The sequence below is a fragment of the Macrobrachium nipponense genome, chromosome 16, assembly GCF_015104395.2.
Source record: "Macrobrachium nipponense isolate FS-2020 chromosome 16, ASM1510439v2, whole genome shotgun sequence".
NCBI classification, from domain to species: Eukaryota; Metazoa; Arthropoda; class Malacostraca; order Decapoda; family Palaemonidae; genus Macrobrachium; species Macrobrachium nipponense.
This window is the reverse complement of record NC_087209.1, coordinates 22186663-22203195: the sequence shown is the minus strand read 5'-3', so window position 1 is coordinate 22203195 and position 16533 is coordinate 22186663. Positions and strand designations below refer to the sequence as shown.

Here is a 16533-nt window from a genome sequence, read left to right as displayed (position 1 = left end):
TTTAAGGGAATTGTCATTCCACGCAACATAATATATCTACTATATATGAACGATATATAATATATTATATATATATATATATATATATATGTATATATATATATTTTGTATATATGGTATATATGATATTGTATTATGTATATATTATATATGTTATAATTGTATAGATATGTATATATATGTATATATGATGTATATTATGTTTATAATTATGTATATATATGTATATATAATGTATATATATGTATCTATGATATTGCTATATATGTTAATATTATGTTATATATGTATTAATATGTATTTATATATGGATAATATATGTATAGTATAGTGTTATATATGATTTATATTATGTATATTATATCGTAATATATGTATATTATATATTATGTTATATATATATGTATATATAATACTGTATATGTATATGTGTTATATATTGTATATGTATATGTATGTATTATATTGTATTATAGATGTATATATATGTGTATATATGATATATATGTATTATATGTATTATTATATGTAATATAATGTATTTATATGATGCTATAATATGTATATAATATATATACTATATATATATAATTATCTATATATATATATAATATATATATTATATATATAATATTATATCTATGCTTACCATGTGCCTCTTTATTGTGGTTAGTCCAGCATCAAATGTTTTCTGACATTTATTACAAAATGCCTTGGTGTCGTCACCATCCACTCTGGACAACCAAGGCTGAAAATCCCTCTGTCCGAGCCACTCCTCTCTCAGCTTCCGCTTATTCGACATAGCACTATTACCGAAAAGGAAAAAAAAATTTCGTTTTCAATCTGGAGTAGTTATACCCACTTTTGTTGGGTTTCATAAGCACACAACATATACATTTTCTTTTTTTTCCGGGGTCACTTTAAGTTTTCTCTTTTCACTATGAACACGTTAAAAATAGGCCGCATTTTACTATCACCGATTAACACTTACCAACTTGTAAGAAGTGGATGTTGGTAACCTCAAAGACGTATATATCAACTACGTGGGGTAGACCGATACTCCTTTCACCAGCAAAACAGATGAGGAATTAAGTTCCCTCAGTGGCTGTGCTACGTTATCACTTCTCACCTTGTAGTGTTACACATTATTTTGTTGTATTATTATCCTATAGGATAATGAAACCCTACAGTATTCAAATTAAATACTTTATTAAAAAAGTAAACTCCTGGCGAGGGGAAATAAGCTTTATTTCAAATGTAGATCTTTATTCTACATGACTTGGAATTATCCACGTCATATTATAACCAAAAGTTGCACTGATTTCACGTATTTAGCATTATTTTGATGAATTTATATAAATCAACATATTTTACCATAATTTTTTTCATATCTTTCTTCCTATTCATGCACTGATTCATGCTTCAAGTGAAGGACTGTGGATGTAGAAAAAATTTCTACAGTCAGTTGCCAGATGTCACAATATTTCTACACTAGCAGACGAAATTCCACGAAACGGCAGCCCTGTTTGGACGTCCCAGAGGAACATCTCCCTGCTTACGAGATTCATTCAGGGAGAAAGGAACGTAAGGGTGGACAGACTCAGCAGGAGGAACCAGGTCCTTCACACAGAGTGGACCCTCCACTCAGAAGTGTGTCAAGGTCTCTGGTCTCTTTGGGGGACCCCTCATGTGGATCTCTTCGCCACGTTCCTCTCCAAAAGGCTGGAAGTCTTTTGCTCGGTGGTAGAAGACCCCAGAGCTCTGATAGTCGATGCCTTCCTACTAGACTGGTCTCGCGTAGACGTCTACGCTTTTCCTCCTTTCAAGATCCTGGAACTAGTTCTGAAAAAATTTGTGGCTTCAAAGGGGACAAGGATGACATTGATAGCCCCCTTTTGGCCGGCACAAGATTGGTTCACGGAGGTGTAGGAGTGGATGGTAGATTTTCCCAGATCCCTCCCAAGAAGGATGGATCTTCTCAAACAACCACACTTCCAGAGGTATCATCAAAACTTCCCCACTCTTGCTCTGACTGCCTTTCGACTATCGAAAGACTCGTCAGAGCGAGAGGGTTTTCTCGTAAAGTTGCAAGCGCGATTGCGAGAGCCCGCAGAGCCTCCACTAGACGAGTATATCAGTCCAAGTGGGAGGTTTTTAGAAGGTGGTGCAAATCTAAGAAGTTGTCCTCCTCCACTACCTCTGTAGTGGAAATTGCTGATTTCCTGCTGTTCCTGAGAGAAGAATCTCATCTATCTGTATCCACAATAAAGGGATACAGAAGTATGCTTTCGGCAGTCTTCAGGAATAGAGGATTAAATCTGGCAGATAACAAGGATCTCCACGATCTCATAAGATCCTTTGAGACTACGAAGTCTAAGGAACCGGTTCCTCCTAACTGGAACCTAGATGTAGTGCTCAAATTCCTGTCATCCGAAAGGTTCGAACCTCCTCATCTGGCGTCTTTTCGAGACATAACTAGAAAATGCTTATTCCTATTATCTTTAGCTACAGCAAAAAGAGTTAGTGAACTGCATGTTCTGGAGGATAGAGTAGGATTCAAGGGGGACTCAACCATTTGCTCGTTTAAAGCTTTGTTTTTAGCTAAAAACGAGAATCCCACGAATCCCTGGCCTAAGACCTTCGAGGTTAAAGGCTTATCGAGTCTCGTAGGTAGAGAAGCAGAGAGATCTCTCTGTCCTGTAAGAGCTCTAAAGTTCTACCTTCAGAGAAAACACCAGATGGGGGGCTCTAGACAAGGTCTTTGGTGTGCGGTAAAAGACCCCACAAGACTGATGTCCAAGAATGCTCTAGCATTCTTTGTGAGAAACGTCATTACAGAGGCGCATAAGATCTGTCCTGACGAAGAGTTTCGACTGTTGAGAGTGAAAGCTCATGAAGTGAGAGCAGTAGTGACGTCTCTCTCGTTTCAAAAGAATATGTCACTAAAAAACATCTTGGATACGACATTTTGGAGATGCAACTCAGTATTTGCATCTCATTACTTGAGAGATGTTCGTGTGACCTACGAGAAATGTTTTTCTCTAGGTCCCTTCGTGTCTGCGGATACGATCCTGGGTATAGGAGCCAACACCAATCCTTAAGTGTATACATACCTTCTTTTTAGATATGTTCTAGACTTTCTTCTAACAAAAAGGGCTAGGTGTCGCACTGGTGGCCAGTCACTGTTGTTCAGTAAGGAACTCTTGTGATATCTTATTAGATGAGTTTTTTTTTTTTTTTTTTTTTTTTTTTTTTTTTTTTTTTTTTTTTTTTTTTTTTTTTTGTTTTTTTTTTTTTTTTTTTTTTTTTTTTTTTTTTTTTTTTTTTTTGAAAATTTATGTATGTGTGCATATTGTGTTTTTGAGTTATGGTTGTTGTGAAGAGTTTGGGGGATAACTCGGAACAATCTTTATTACTAACGTGGTTAGGATCAGGTGGTCGGGATTGGTTGTATGCTCCTTCATAAGGTGTATTGTCATATAAGTGGATCAGCACCCATTGACAAAGTCCTTTCAGGCTCTGCCGAGTAAGCGGATAAGACCCCATCGGCAGACCCACAAGAACTCTGGCCATAGATCATATATCCTCGCTAAAGGTTTTTCTTGAGGTGATGCAGACTACTGGGCAGCTACCCACGAAGTCCTACCAACCTTCAGGATCGGAACCAAGGTTTATTTATACCTACAACATATGTTGTTTACCTGTCTATTCCAGAAGTAGCTGTCTCTTACCCTCCACCAAAGGGTGCCAATCAGCTAAGTATATATCTGACAGGTAAGTTGATTGTATGAAAATGATATTGTTATGATACAATAAAGTTTCATACATACTTACCTGGCAGATATATACGATTATGGCCCACCCAGCCTCCCCGCAGGAGACAATTGGAAGAGAGAAAATATGATAAAAAACGGGAATGGTTCCTAGTCCTGCCGCCCAGGGCAGGCCAGTAGATCACCTGACCTACCTGTAGTGAGTGGCGCGAAATTTGAATTTCTGTCGGGGACGACGGAATTCTTAGCCTAAGTATATATCTGCCAGGTAAGTATGTATGAAACTTTATTGTATCATAACAATATCATTTTTATACACTCAACTTCCCTGGCAGATATATACTTAGCTATAGACTCCGTCGTCCCCGACAGAAATTCGAATTTCGCGGCACACGCTACAGGTAGGTCAGGTGATCTACCGCCACTGCCGCTGGGTGGCAGAACTAGGAACCATCCCATTTTCTAAGACAGATTTGCTCTGTCGAGGGTAGCCATAACATCGTTGTTGTTACCTCCTGACTTGGATTTCGTTTTTTCATCGCCGTTGATCTTCTGGACTGTCTTTTTGGTGACGTATTTGGATCTGTGGTTTGGCATACGCTTTTGTGGAACGTTTTTTTGGATTTTGGCTTTGGATTTTGCTCAAAAATGTCTGATGCTAGCTGCAAAGTTAGAAGATGTATGAATGAGGGTTGTTTGGTGAGGCTACCGAAAGTGTCGTTAGATCCTCACAAGGTATGCAAGAAGTGTAGGGGATATGAATGCACGAGAAATACACGTGTGATGAATGTGTGAATATGGATGAGGAAGGATGGAAGAAACTAGACTCCTACTTAAGGAAACTAGAGAGAGATAGGGTTAGAAAGGCTGTCTCTAGAAGTATGAGTAGATCACGCTCTAACGAGCCAGTTAGTATAACTAACCCCAAGTAATTGCTTCCTCACATGCAGTATCAACCTCTCCCGTAGCAGATGTTGCAAGTTCTGCTGCGGAGATTGCAAATCTGAAGACCGCATTAAGAAGGATGGAGCTTAAAATGCAAGCTCTTAAAGGTAAGAATGTGGAAAGTGACATAAGTGTCCCCAGTGTAGTGGAGGGTGCGTCTGATCGGCTCTGTCTCGCTCCCAGACCTAGACCTCTTCCAAGCTCCCAGGCCCAGAGGAGAAGGAATGTCGACAGTCGTACGGAGGTTACGGAGAATCCCCACCGGTCAGGCGTCCCCTCGGCAGAATCTGTAGCGTCCAGACTGCCAAGGATCGCCATTGGAAAGGCATCCTGAAGAGTGCTTTTCGTCATCTGATTCGTCTCCGAAGAAGTGGATGGACTTCCGACGAACTGTCGTGTCCGATCAAGAGGAGTTGGAAAGCTCCGACGTTGGACTCGAGCCCGGAACGTTTTCCGGACGATTCTCCCTACAAGAGGAAAAGCGCCAAAAGGACAATATCTCGATCTCCTACACCTTCCAGAGCGCATTCTCCTATTCATGACAAAGAGAAGGAAGAAACCGCGACGGACATCCTACTTAAATGCAGGAGCAGATTTTCCTCTTTAGTAGGAGTATTGAGAAAAGATCTCCCGAGGAAAAAAGGACGATTTTCTTCCGGTTAAGAGATCTCGTCCGAAGGGCGTTCCGGACTTCCAGACTTATCTCCTCATACTCCTCGTGCGAGTACAGAGAGGAATAAAGAAAGAAGGATGAAAACTCATAGAATTGAGACGCAACATACGGACAATGACGAAGAGTGTCCGAGTCGGACAGAACCACCAGGCAGCACTCGGCGCCAGAATTGGACTACTCGGACGGGAAAAAGTGTCCTACGCGGATGGCGCCAACCATACACCATTCGCCAGAGCGGACAGCCCTGACAGGCAGATATGTCCTATGCAGACAACTATGTTCAAGGCGATTCGTGCCTACCGCGGACAGCCGTGGCAAGGCGGACAGCCTGGATAGGACAAAAACGTCGTGCGCAGGCAACTCCGTCCGGGCGCCAGGAGCCAGAAGCGGGACAAGACGGACAGGCAGAAGTGTCGTACTGGAATGACACCAGCCAAGTTCCATATGTGGACAGCTCGGACAGACGACACAGTCCGAGACGGACAGATACGTCCAAGCCGCATTTGAAAGATTTTCTTCCAAAAGAATAATAACGGAAAGAAATCAACCAGGAAGCGTCTCTTTAAGTGATGATTTGGACCAGGAACGGATTTCTCTGGACAGAGACAAAAGACGTCGCACAGGCGGCCGTCGTCTGTTAACGATATGTCCGTTTCTGGTGAAAATCTGCCGCAAGCACAGCTGTCTCCTGAGAAGAATGCAAAATGTCGCACAGGGGGCCGTCATTCTTGTCAGGAGGGCTTAGATGATGATCGGGTTTTTTCTCAGGATCGGCAATCTCCCGACAGGGGACACAAGATGTTGCACAGGCGGCCGTCGACCTTGTCGGGAGGGAGTTGATCCTGCGAAGAGTCCTTCACCTTGCGAGAAGAGACCGTTCTCCCTCGGCTAATAATGATTCTCCGGTGGAACTTGCATTAGAAGATGTCTCTGACACCGAAGATCAAAAAGCGGCGGACTATCAGATACAAAGCGTTGGCTGCGCTTTTACTCCAAGAATTTGGAGATTCATTGAGTCCTGCCGCTCCTCCTTCTCCTCGGTCGCTGTTCACGAGCGCGAAAACCGCAAAGTCGTCGTCCCTTGCTTGAAGCTGGCCCGGCCGACAATTTCCATGAAGAAGGCGTTTGCAGTCTTTTGGAAATTCGGCTTAACTCCAAGAAGGAGGCGGGAAAGACTGTCTTTACCTGCCCTCCCTCCAGAACTTTCTGAGAGGAGGGGTATCTGGTATGAGACAGGCGAAGCAATGGGACTCGCCCTCCCAGCTACTGCAGAGGCATCTTTCTCAACGCTGGTGGACGCGTCAAGGAGAGACACTCTTTCTTCAGCCAAGACAACTTGGGGAATGTCTGAAATGGACCATCTCCTCAAGGGATTGTTCCATGTCTTGGAAGTTTTCAACTTTCTGGACTGGTCCCTTGGGGTGATGGCCAAGAGGACACAAGACAATGAACAACTGAGCCCCGATATCCTTAATAGTATTTTGACTTGCATGGATAAAGCAGTGCAAGACGGATCGGGAGAAGTGGCCTCCCTTTTCGGGGCGGGAATACTTAAGAAGAGAACTGTATTCAGTTCTTTTCTTACGAAAGCTGTCTCTCCGGCACAGAGGTCGTCCCTTCTGTACGCTCCTCTGTCTAACCAGCTTTTCCCTTCTCAGTTAGTGAAAGATATTTCTCACTCACTTACCGAGAAGGCGACACAGGACCTTCTGGTTCAATCAACCAAAAGGCCGAGGACAGCTGTTCCTGCCACGAAGGGGGAGACACGGCTCCCGAAGCCGCCCTTTCGAGGGAGTTCATCTTCGAGATCCTCCTTTAAGAAGAGAGGAGGAGCAGAAAGAAGATGGTAGGGCTTCTGCCTTTAGACCTACCAAGAAAAGCAAATGAACCTCAAGTCCTCCAAACACCAGTAGGCGCCAGACTACTGAATTTTGCAGAAGAATGGACGTCGAGAGGGGCGGACAACTGGTCCCTCTCAATTGTGAGGAGAGGATATCTCATCCCCTTCAGGGACAGACCTCCCTTGACATCTATTCCGAGAGAACTGTCGGCGAAGTACGCGGACCCTGTCAAGAGGAAGATCCTTCTGCAATTAGTAGAACAAATGTTGGACAAGGAGGCCATAGAATTAGTGCCGGATCCACACTCTCAGGGCTTTTACAATCGACTGTTCCTAGTTCCGAAAGCCTCGGGATGGTGGAGACCTGTCCTGGATGTGAGCGCACTGAACCGATTCGTAGAGAAACAGAAGTTCTCTATGGAAAACATCCAAATCGGTGCTAGCGGCTTTGCGTCCAGGAGATTGGATGGCCTTCTTGGATCTACAAGACGCATATTTTCACGTCCCTCTTCATCCGTCATCGAGGAAATATCTACGATTCATGATGCAGGGAAGGGTCTTTCAATTCAGGGCCATGTGCTTCGGCCTGTCTACGGCTCCTCAAGTGTTCACCAACCTGATGAGGAACGTAGCACGGTGGCTTCATCTGGAGGGGGTGAACATATCCCTCTATCTGGACGACTGGCTAATAAGGGCCAAGTCAAAAGAACAATGTTTGGAGGACGTAGAAAAAAACGATGTTGAATCTCGTTCGCTCACTCGGACCCGCTCGTGAACCTCGAGAAGTCTCAGATGGTCCCCAGCCAAGACATTGTCTATCTGGGGATTCAGATGGATTCTCGGGGTTTTCGAGCATTTCCATCGCAAGACAGAATTGCTCGAGGCTTGGAGAAAGTATCAAACTTCTTAGGGAAAGAACGAAGCTCAGCGAGGGAATGGTTAAGTCTTCTGGGCACCCTTTCGTCGCTGGAGCAGTTCGTTTCCCTAGGGAGGCTCAATCTGAGACCTCTGCAATTTTACCTGCAAAGAATGTGGGACAGAAAGAAAGGGGATCTTTCGGATCAGTTTCCCATTCTTCAAGAAATAAAATTAGACCTGAGGTGGTGGTTAACCCCGCTTCAGAAGAACGAAGGCATATCCCTTGCGATTCGGAACCCTCTCCTAGTGTTGTTTTCCGACGCCTCGGAAACGGGATGGGAGCAACTCTAGGAAAGAAGGAAGTGTCAGGAACCTGGACAGGAGAACAGGTGTCCTGGCAATAAATAAAGTAAAAGAACTTATGGCAGTTCATCTAGCCTTGAAATACTTCGAGGTCGGAGGTCAGAGCGTGGTAGTCCAGGTAAATTCGGACAATACCACGGCTCTAGCTTACATCCGAAAACGGGGGGACTCACTCGCTTACACTATACAAGATAGCGAGAGACCTCTTGATATGGGCAGAGGAACGAGGCACTGTATTGCTGACAAGGTTTGTACAAGGGACAAAAAATGTCAGAGCAGACAGACTCAGCAGGAAGAACCAGGTCCTTCCAACAGAGGGTGGACCCATACACTCCGAAGTCTGCCGAAAGCTACTGGTCTCTCTGGGGGAAGCCTCAGATAGACCTGTTCGCCACGTTCTCTCCAGAAGGATAGAAAACTTTTGCTCCATTGTAGAAGATCCAAGAGCAATAGCGATAGATGCTTTTCTCATGGATGGTCGGGCATAGATGCCTACGCTTTTCCCCCGTTCAAGATTCTGGGGGAACGTAAGTGTTAAGAAAGTTCCGTTCCTCGGAGGCGACGAAAACTGACTCTAATCGCCCCATATTGGCCCCGCTCGAGATTGGTTCACAGAGGTACTGGAATGGAGGACGGTGGACTTCCCCAGATCTCTTCCCATGAGGACAGATCTGCTCAAACATCCCCACTTCGAGAGATATCATGGAAAACATCCACGCTCTCTCCCTGACTGCCTTTCGACTATCGAAAGACTTGTCAGAGCGAGAGGCTTTTCGCGAAAAAAGCTGCAAGCGCAATTGCCAGAGCCCGCAGGTCCTTACTCTGCGGGTCTATAAATCGAAGTGGGAAGTCTTCCGTAGATGGTGTAGGTCGAAGAAAGATGTCCTCTTCCGATACCTCTGTGACCGAAATTGCTGATTTCCTTATCTTCCTTAGAGAGGAATCACGTTTAGCTGTTTCTACCATAAAAGGTTATAGAAGTATGCTCGGCTGTATTTAGCAAACAGGGGCCTTAACATAGAAGACAATAAGGATCTCCATGATTTGATAAGATCCTTTGGTACTACAAAGTCTAAATCCTTTATCACTCCAAGTTGGAACCTAGATGTGGTCCTCCAGTTTCTCTCCTCGGATACTTTCGAACCACCTGATAAGGCATCCTTTAGAGACCTCTCGAGGAAGTGCATTTTTCTCTTGACCCTCGCGACGGCCAAGAGGGTCAGTGAGATACATGCATTAGACTCTCGGGTAGGTTTTAGAGGAGATTCTGCTGTTGTCTCTTTCCAACCTTTGTTTTCCGGCCAAGAATGAGAATCCTTCTAAGCCTTGGCCCAGAAGTTTTGAAATCAAGGGCCTCTCTCCCCTTGTGGGTAGAGAAAACAGAAAGGTCTCTCTTGTCCGGAGTCAGAGCACTGAAGTTTATCTGAAGAGAAAGAGTCAACTTCAAGGTTGTAATCCAGAGCCTATGGTGCACGGTAAGGAACCCGAAGAGGCAAAATGTCGAAAAGAACGCATTAGCATTCTTCGTAAGAAATGTGATAACGGAGGCTCACATGAAATGCCAAGAGGAAACATTTAAGCTGCTTAGGGTTAGAGCACATGAAGTCCGTGCAATTGCAACTTCCCTAGCCTTTAATAGAAATATGTCAATGAAAGACATATTAGCAGCAACATATTGGAGATGCAACTCGGTATTTGCCTCCCACGACTTATAAGACGTCAGAGTGACTTATGAAAAGTGTTTTTCTCTTGGACCTTATGTATCAGTGGATACCGTGCTGGGACAGGGAGCTGGTACTGATCCTTAAATAATATTGTTTTTAACCCTTAAACGCCGAATGGACGTATTAAACGTCGAGTCAAAATCTCCCCCGATTTCCGAATGGATGTACCATACGTCGGCTCAAAAAAGTTTTTTTAAAAATTCGCGGGAAAATAACTTATAGGCGTACCAGCTGAAAACTTTTGAATCACGCGCCTTGGGGGATGCTGGGAGTTCACGGATCAAGGCGTTTTTTTGTTTACAATCGTTACGCAGGCGCGCAAGCGCGAATTTCTTTCTTATTGTACTAAAAAGTATCAGTGACACATCTCAAAAATTATTTCGTCACTTTGACATAATTTTTGCACCGTTTTAAATTATCCGTTACATGAAGTATTATATATGAAAATGTGCGCAATTTCATGCACAATACAACAAAAAAATACTCATGATTGTAACTTTTATCAGTTCTGAAATATTTCCATATAAATAACGATAAGTGCCAAAATTTCAACCTTCGGTCAACTTTGACTCTACCGAAATGGTCAAAAAACGCAATTGTTAAGCTAAAACGCTATATTGTAGTAATATTCAACTATTTACCTTAATTTTGCAACAAATTGGAAGTCTCTAGCACAATATTTCGATTTATGGTGAATTTATGAAGAAACTTTTTCCTTACGTCTGCGCGGTAACTCTTCCGAAAAAATCATACGTGCGATTGTGGTAATGTTTGCACCATTTTAAAATTAGCCGTTACATAAAGTTTTATATATGGAAATGTGAGCAATTTCATGCACAATACAACTAAAAACAACCCATGGTTGTAGCTTTCATCAGTTTTGAAATATTTTCATATAAAAAATGATAAGTGACAAATTTTCAACCTTCGGTAATTTTGACTCTACCGAAATGGACGTCGAAAAACGCAAATTGTTTAAGCTCAAAACTCTTATATTTTTAGTAATATTCATCATTACCTTCATTTTGTAACAAATTTGAAGTCTCTAGCATATTTTTTCGATTTATGGTGAATTTATGAAAAAAATAACATTTTCCTTACGTCCGCGCGGGTAACTCTTCCGAAAAATCATACGTGCGATTGTGGTAATGTTTGCACCATTTTAAACTAGCTGTTACATAAAGTTTTATATATGAAAATGTGCGCAATTTCATGTAGAATACAACGAAAAATAATTGAAGGTTGTAGCTTTTCTCATTTTTGAAATATTTGCATATAAATCACGATAAATAGAAAAAAAACCATGTTTGGTCAACTTTGACTCTACCGAAATGGTCGAAAAACGCAATTGTAAGCTAAAACTCATACAGTATCGTAATATTCAATCATTTGTATTCATTTTGAAACAAATTAGAAGTCTCTAGAACAATATTTAGAGTTACAGTGAATTTTTGAAAAAAACATTTTTTTATGTCCGCGCGTTACGAATTTGTACATCATTTTGTGATAATATTTTTCCGGTGTTGCTTTTATTGTTTTACAATCTATTATATATCAAAATGATTGCAATTTAGTGTACAATACAACAAAAAAAAAGAAACTCGTTAGCTTTTACCGTTTTTTGCACAGCGTGATATTAATACAATTATTTATGAATTTTTTTTTTTCGCTACCATATATCGCATTATTTACATATGATAATGATATTATTTTTCATTTCTGATGATTGCATACTAAACTTCAGGCAATGACAAAAAAAGGAGCCAAAAATGAACTCTTAATCTTCAAAACTAAGCGCGCTGTGATTTTTTTTGAAAAATTATTTTTTCCGCTTCCGCGCTCACTCAAAACCGGCTCCGGAATTCGGGGGAGTTTTTTATTTTTACCGCTTCGGCGTTTAAGGGTTAACTAAAAGATTGTTTGGTTTTGAGTTTTTTATGGTCGTTTGAAAGGATGTTGGGGGGATAACTCCTTTCAATCGTAGTACTAACCCTGGTATTAGGATCAGGTGATCGGGATCGGTGTTATGCTCCTTAATGATGCCATATGGCAAGGTGTTTTGTCATGTAAGTGGATAGGACCCCATTGACAAAGATCCTTAGGTTCTGTCGAGTAGTGGATAAGACCCCATCGACAGACCATCAACGAATTCTTAGCATGAGGTCACTACCTCGCTGAGGCTCTTGAGGCGATGTAAGCTCCATAGGCGCAGTAGCCATGAAGTCTTTCGCCGACACGGTATGAACCAAGGTTTCTTATATTTTTGTTACCTACAACGTATGTTGTTCCCTGTCTATTCAGTAATTAGCTGTCTCTTACCCTCCGCCAAAGGTGCCAATCAGCTAAGTATATATCTGCCAGGGAAGTTGAATGTATAAAAATGATATTGTCATGATACAATAAAGTTTTATACATACTTACCTGGCAGATATATAACTATTAAATGGCCACCCAGCCTCCCCTCAGGAGACAGGTGGAAGAGCAAATCTATCTTAGAAAATGGGATGGTTCCTAGTTCTGCCACCCAGCGGCAGTGGCGGTAGATCACCTGACCTACCTGTAGCGTGTGCCGCGAAATTCGAATTTCTGTCGGGGACGACGGAGTCTATAGCTAAGTATATATCTGCCAGGTAAGTATGTATAAAACTTTATTGTATCATGACAATATCATTTTTACATAATCTATAGATTTGATAGTTTGTGATCATTTAACCTATAGATTTCATAGTTTGTGAGCATTTATGCACATGATGATACTATGTGTTATATTTCAGTGTCGACAGAGGATGCTCCAGAACTTGGAATGCGTCCAGCATTTCTTTCAACATTTGGAATGGCAACTGACCAAGCGGGAAAACTAGGCATGGGAAAGAATAAGAGAATGGTTTGCATTTATGGAAACTATCAGGTATGTTCCCTCATATAGAACTCTGTTTATAGTGAAAAATCCAGTGCTCTAAGGATGAAACAGAGTACTGTAGTATTTGGCAAAAAATAAAATGGTAATTTTAAAAAATCGTTTCAAGAAATTGTACATAAAATACCTGTTTTCACGTAAGTGACTTACCAAACAATTACATTAGCTGTATGCTTTCTTACCTGGCAGTCGAAAATTCAAATTCCTGGCGGCGGTAGCAGCGCTGCCATCTTTTGTGTAGGTGATACAGATCCCGCCCACTATCGGGTAAATTACTATGGTTACTGCTGAGTTTTAAACTTCAATTCGTTTTCTGCCGGCCACAGGGTAACACCGGTGGTTTGTTGTTGCAGTTGACTTTCGTCGCCATTGTGGATTTTTTCTTTTTGGTGATGTACAATTTCTTGGTTGGCTTTTTTGCTTCATCAGTTACGAAGATGCCTGATGCTAGTTCTTCTTCAGTTAGGTTTTGCAGCAGTGGCTGCAAAACTAGATTAGCTAAACTGTGTTATGATCCACACTCCAAATGTGTTCATGTAGGGGTCAGTGCTGTAGCAAGGAATTAACTTGTGATGAGTGCCGTAGTTTAGATAAACAAGGTTGGAAGACTTTTCAAGCCCATTTGGATAAAATGGACAAAGATAGGAGAAGGAAACAGAGCTTAGAGCGTGTAGTAAAACTAGAGTAGAGACAACTTCCGTGCCTTTTTATTTAATATTTTACTTTTTGATAGTCCTCCAACTTTAGTACCATTTACTCCAGACTAGGTATCCCATGTTTCCGATCCCAACACCATTTCCATGTTAGAGGTGCGTTCGTAAAGAGTCAAGCGATAAGGCCAGTGTTAGGCCAAGTGTCAGTGTCAGTATCGTGTCCGAGGGGGCGACTGTCCGTTCCCCGTTCTCCTAGACGAAGGTCACTGTCATACTCCCTACGCCCTAGCTCCCGGAAGAAGACATACTGGAGGTCTAAGGGAGACTGGGGAAGTTTGCCCACGGTCAGTCGCCGACTCCGTCAACGTAGTCGACTCGTGAGTACCCAGGAAACGCCACTGGAAAGGCGTAGATATCAGTGACATGCAGTTGTCGTCCGACTCGGAAGTGCAGTCGCCTGTGTCGAGGCGAAAAGTGTGGAGTGATTTAGTGTTGCGTCCTTTGAAGAGACATGCCCAGCACGAGAGGGATGTCGCCACCTGTTAAGAGCACTCGCACGCTTGCGAGACTGACTCGCCTCGTTGTGTATCGGTAGGGGTTTCGACTCGTTCGCCTCAGTCATCTCGAGTCGACTCCCAGTCGTTCGTTTTCGAAGAAGAACCGTATGACAGCCACGACTCCGGTCCAGATTTTCGGGGAGGATCGTCAGTCCTCTTCGAATAGCGTATCTTCGGACGGAGTCAGACATACCTTCAGGTGCGTTACATTCGCACACTTGTGAGACTGGCTCGCATCGTTGGATTCGTTGTACCGTTTTTTCTGCATAAAGGCAAATGAAGAATTTCATTATTCAGTGCCGTAGCCTGTGGTCGGAAAAGCCACGGGGAGTGGCCAGGTGTTACCAGATAGCCACACTTATATACGAAATTCCTCAGAATGACAACCCTGGTAGTGTGTCGATAGGATTTTCGACTCTTTCTCCTCATTCGTCTCGAGCTTTTTCGACTCGTTCGCCTCGTTCACCTTGAGCTGCTTCAACTCATTCACCTCATTCGCCTTGAGCTGCTTCGACTCGTTCGCTCATTTTCCTTGAGTGCTTGACCCTCGTTCTCTCTTTCGCCTTGAGCTGCTTCGACTCGTTCGCTTCATTCGCCTTGAGCTGCTTCGACTCGTTCGCTTCATTCGCCTTGAGCTGCTTCGACTCATTCGCCTTGAGCTGCTTCGACTCGTTCGCCCCATTCGCCTTGAGCTGCTTCGACTCGTTCACCTCATACCGTCATACGTCTTGTGTTGTTTCGACTCCCAGTCGTTCGTGTTCGAAGAAGAGCCGTACGACAGCCACGACTCTGGACCAGAATTTCGTGGAGGATCGTCAGTCCTCTTCAGATAACATATCTTCGGACGGAGTCAGACATTCAGGTGTGTTACATTCGCACACTTGTGAGACTGACTCGCATCATTGGATTCGTTGTGTGCAGTGGTACCGTTTTCATACAATCAACTTACCTGTCAGATATATACTTAGCTAAGACTCCGTTGTCCCCGACAGAAATTCAAATTTCGCGCCACTCGCTACAGGTAGGTCAGGTGATCTACCAGCCTGCCTTGGGTGGCAGGACTAGGAACCATTCCCGTTTTCTATCATATTTTCTCTGTCGCCGGTGGTATCAACATTGTTGTTATTACCTCCTGACTTAGATTCTTATTTCACTTTTGATCATCGTTTCTCGGCTTTTTTTGGTGACCATATCTTGGATCGTGGTTTTTGGCATTCGCTTACTGTGGACTGAATTTGGACTTGCTTTTGATTTTTCTCAGTATGTCTGACTCAAATGTGAGTGTGAGAATGTGTGTGAATGTAGGCTGCAGGGTGAGGATACCGAAGGCTTCGGTTGATCCTCACACTGTATGTCGTAAATGTAGGGGGTTTGAATGTTCTTCTACTAATACCTGTCATGAATGTGAGGGGTTAAATGCAGAAGAATGGAAGACTCTAACTTCTTATTTGAGGAAGTTAGAGAGGGATAGGGTTAGACGTTTGAAGAGTGTGAGTACAAGGCCTATTGAGCCTTTTATTGACCCTATATCTAACCTTGATGATTTTGATTCTCCCTCTATGTCGAATTCACAAGCTTTACTTTCAGAATCGGCCTCTGAAATCGCCGATCTGAAGGCTACTATCCATAAGATGAAGTCCAAAATGGCGGTCTTACAAGGTAAGGATAGTGAAAGTGAAATGTTCAGTGAAGTGAGTGCTCCCAGTGTTGTGGAGGGGGCGTTTGATCGTCCCTGCGACGCTCCCAGGCCTAGACCTCTTCCAAGCTCCCATGCCCAGAGGAGAAGGAAATTCGAAAGCCTTAAGGAGGTTGTGGGGAATCCCCAACGGTCAGACGTCCCTTCAGCAGGCTCTGTTTCACTTCAGGCTGCTCAGGGCCGCTATAGAAAAAGCGTCCTGCGAGAGTGTTTCTCTTCCTCTCCCTCTCCTTCACCTAAACGAGGGTGGAAGGATTCGGACCTTTCTAGGCCACTGAAACTGCATTTGAGAGAACCTGATTTGAATTCAAGCCCGGAGCGCTTCTCAGATGAAGCTCCCTCTTCTATCAAAAAGGCGAAGGTTGCGTCAACGTCTCCCTATATGGACGTAGCGGACCGCTTGCCTTCGACTTCTCCTCCCATTGAAGATGACGTGGGAGAAGCTTCAAGGAAAATTCTTCTTGCTGTACAAGAACAGCTAGCCCTCATTGGTGGGGGAGTTTTTTGGCGAGAGTCCTCTCGTAAGAAGGACGT

The 16533-nt window shown here is 43.1% G+C and overlaps 1 protein-coding gene across 2 annotated transcripts in view; it reads left to right on the top strand.

Moving 5' to 3' along the window:
• Positions 1-16533, top strand: part of LOC135195610 (ragulator complex protein LAMTOR3-like) — an 80368-nt gene that overhangs the window by 44478 nt on the left and 19357 nt on the right. For both annotated transcript variants that reach the window (XM_064221937.1, XM_064221936.1), the window contains exon 4: positions 12951-13084. In XM_064221937.1, the coding sequence (XP_064078007.1) occupies positions 12951-13084 (134 nt within the window). The remainder of the gene's footprint in view (positions 1-12950; positions 13085-16533) is intronic.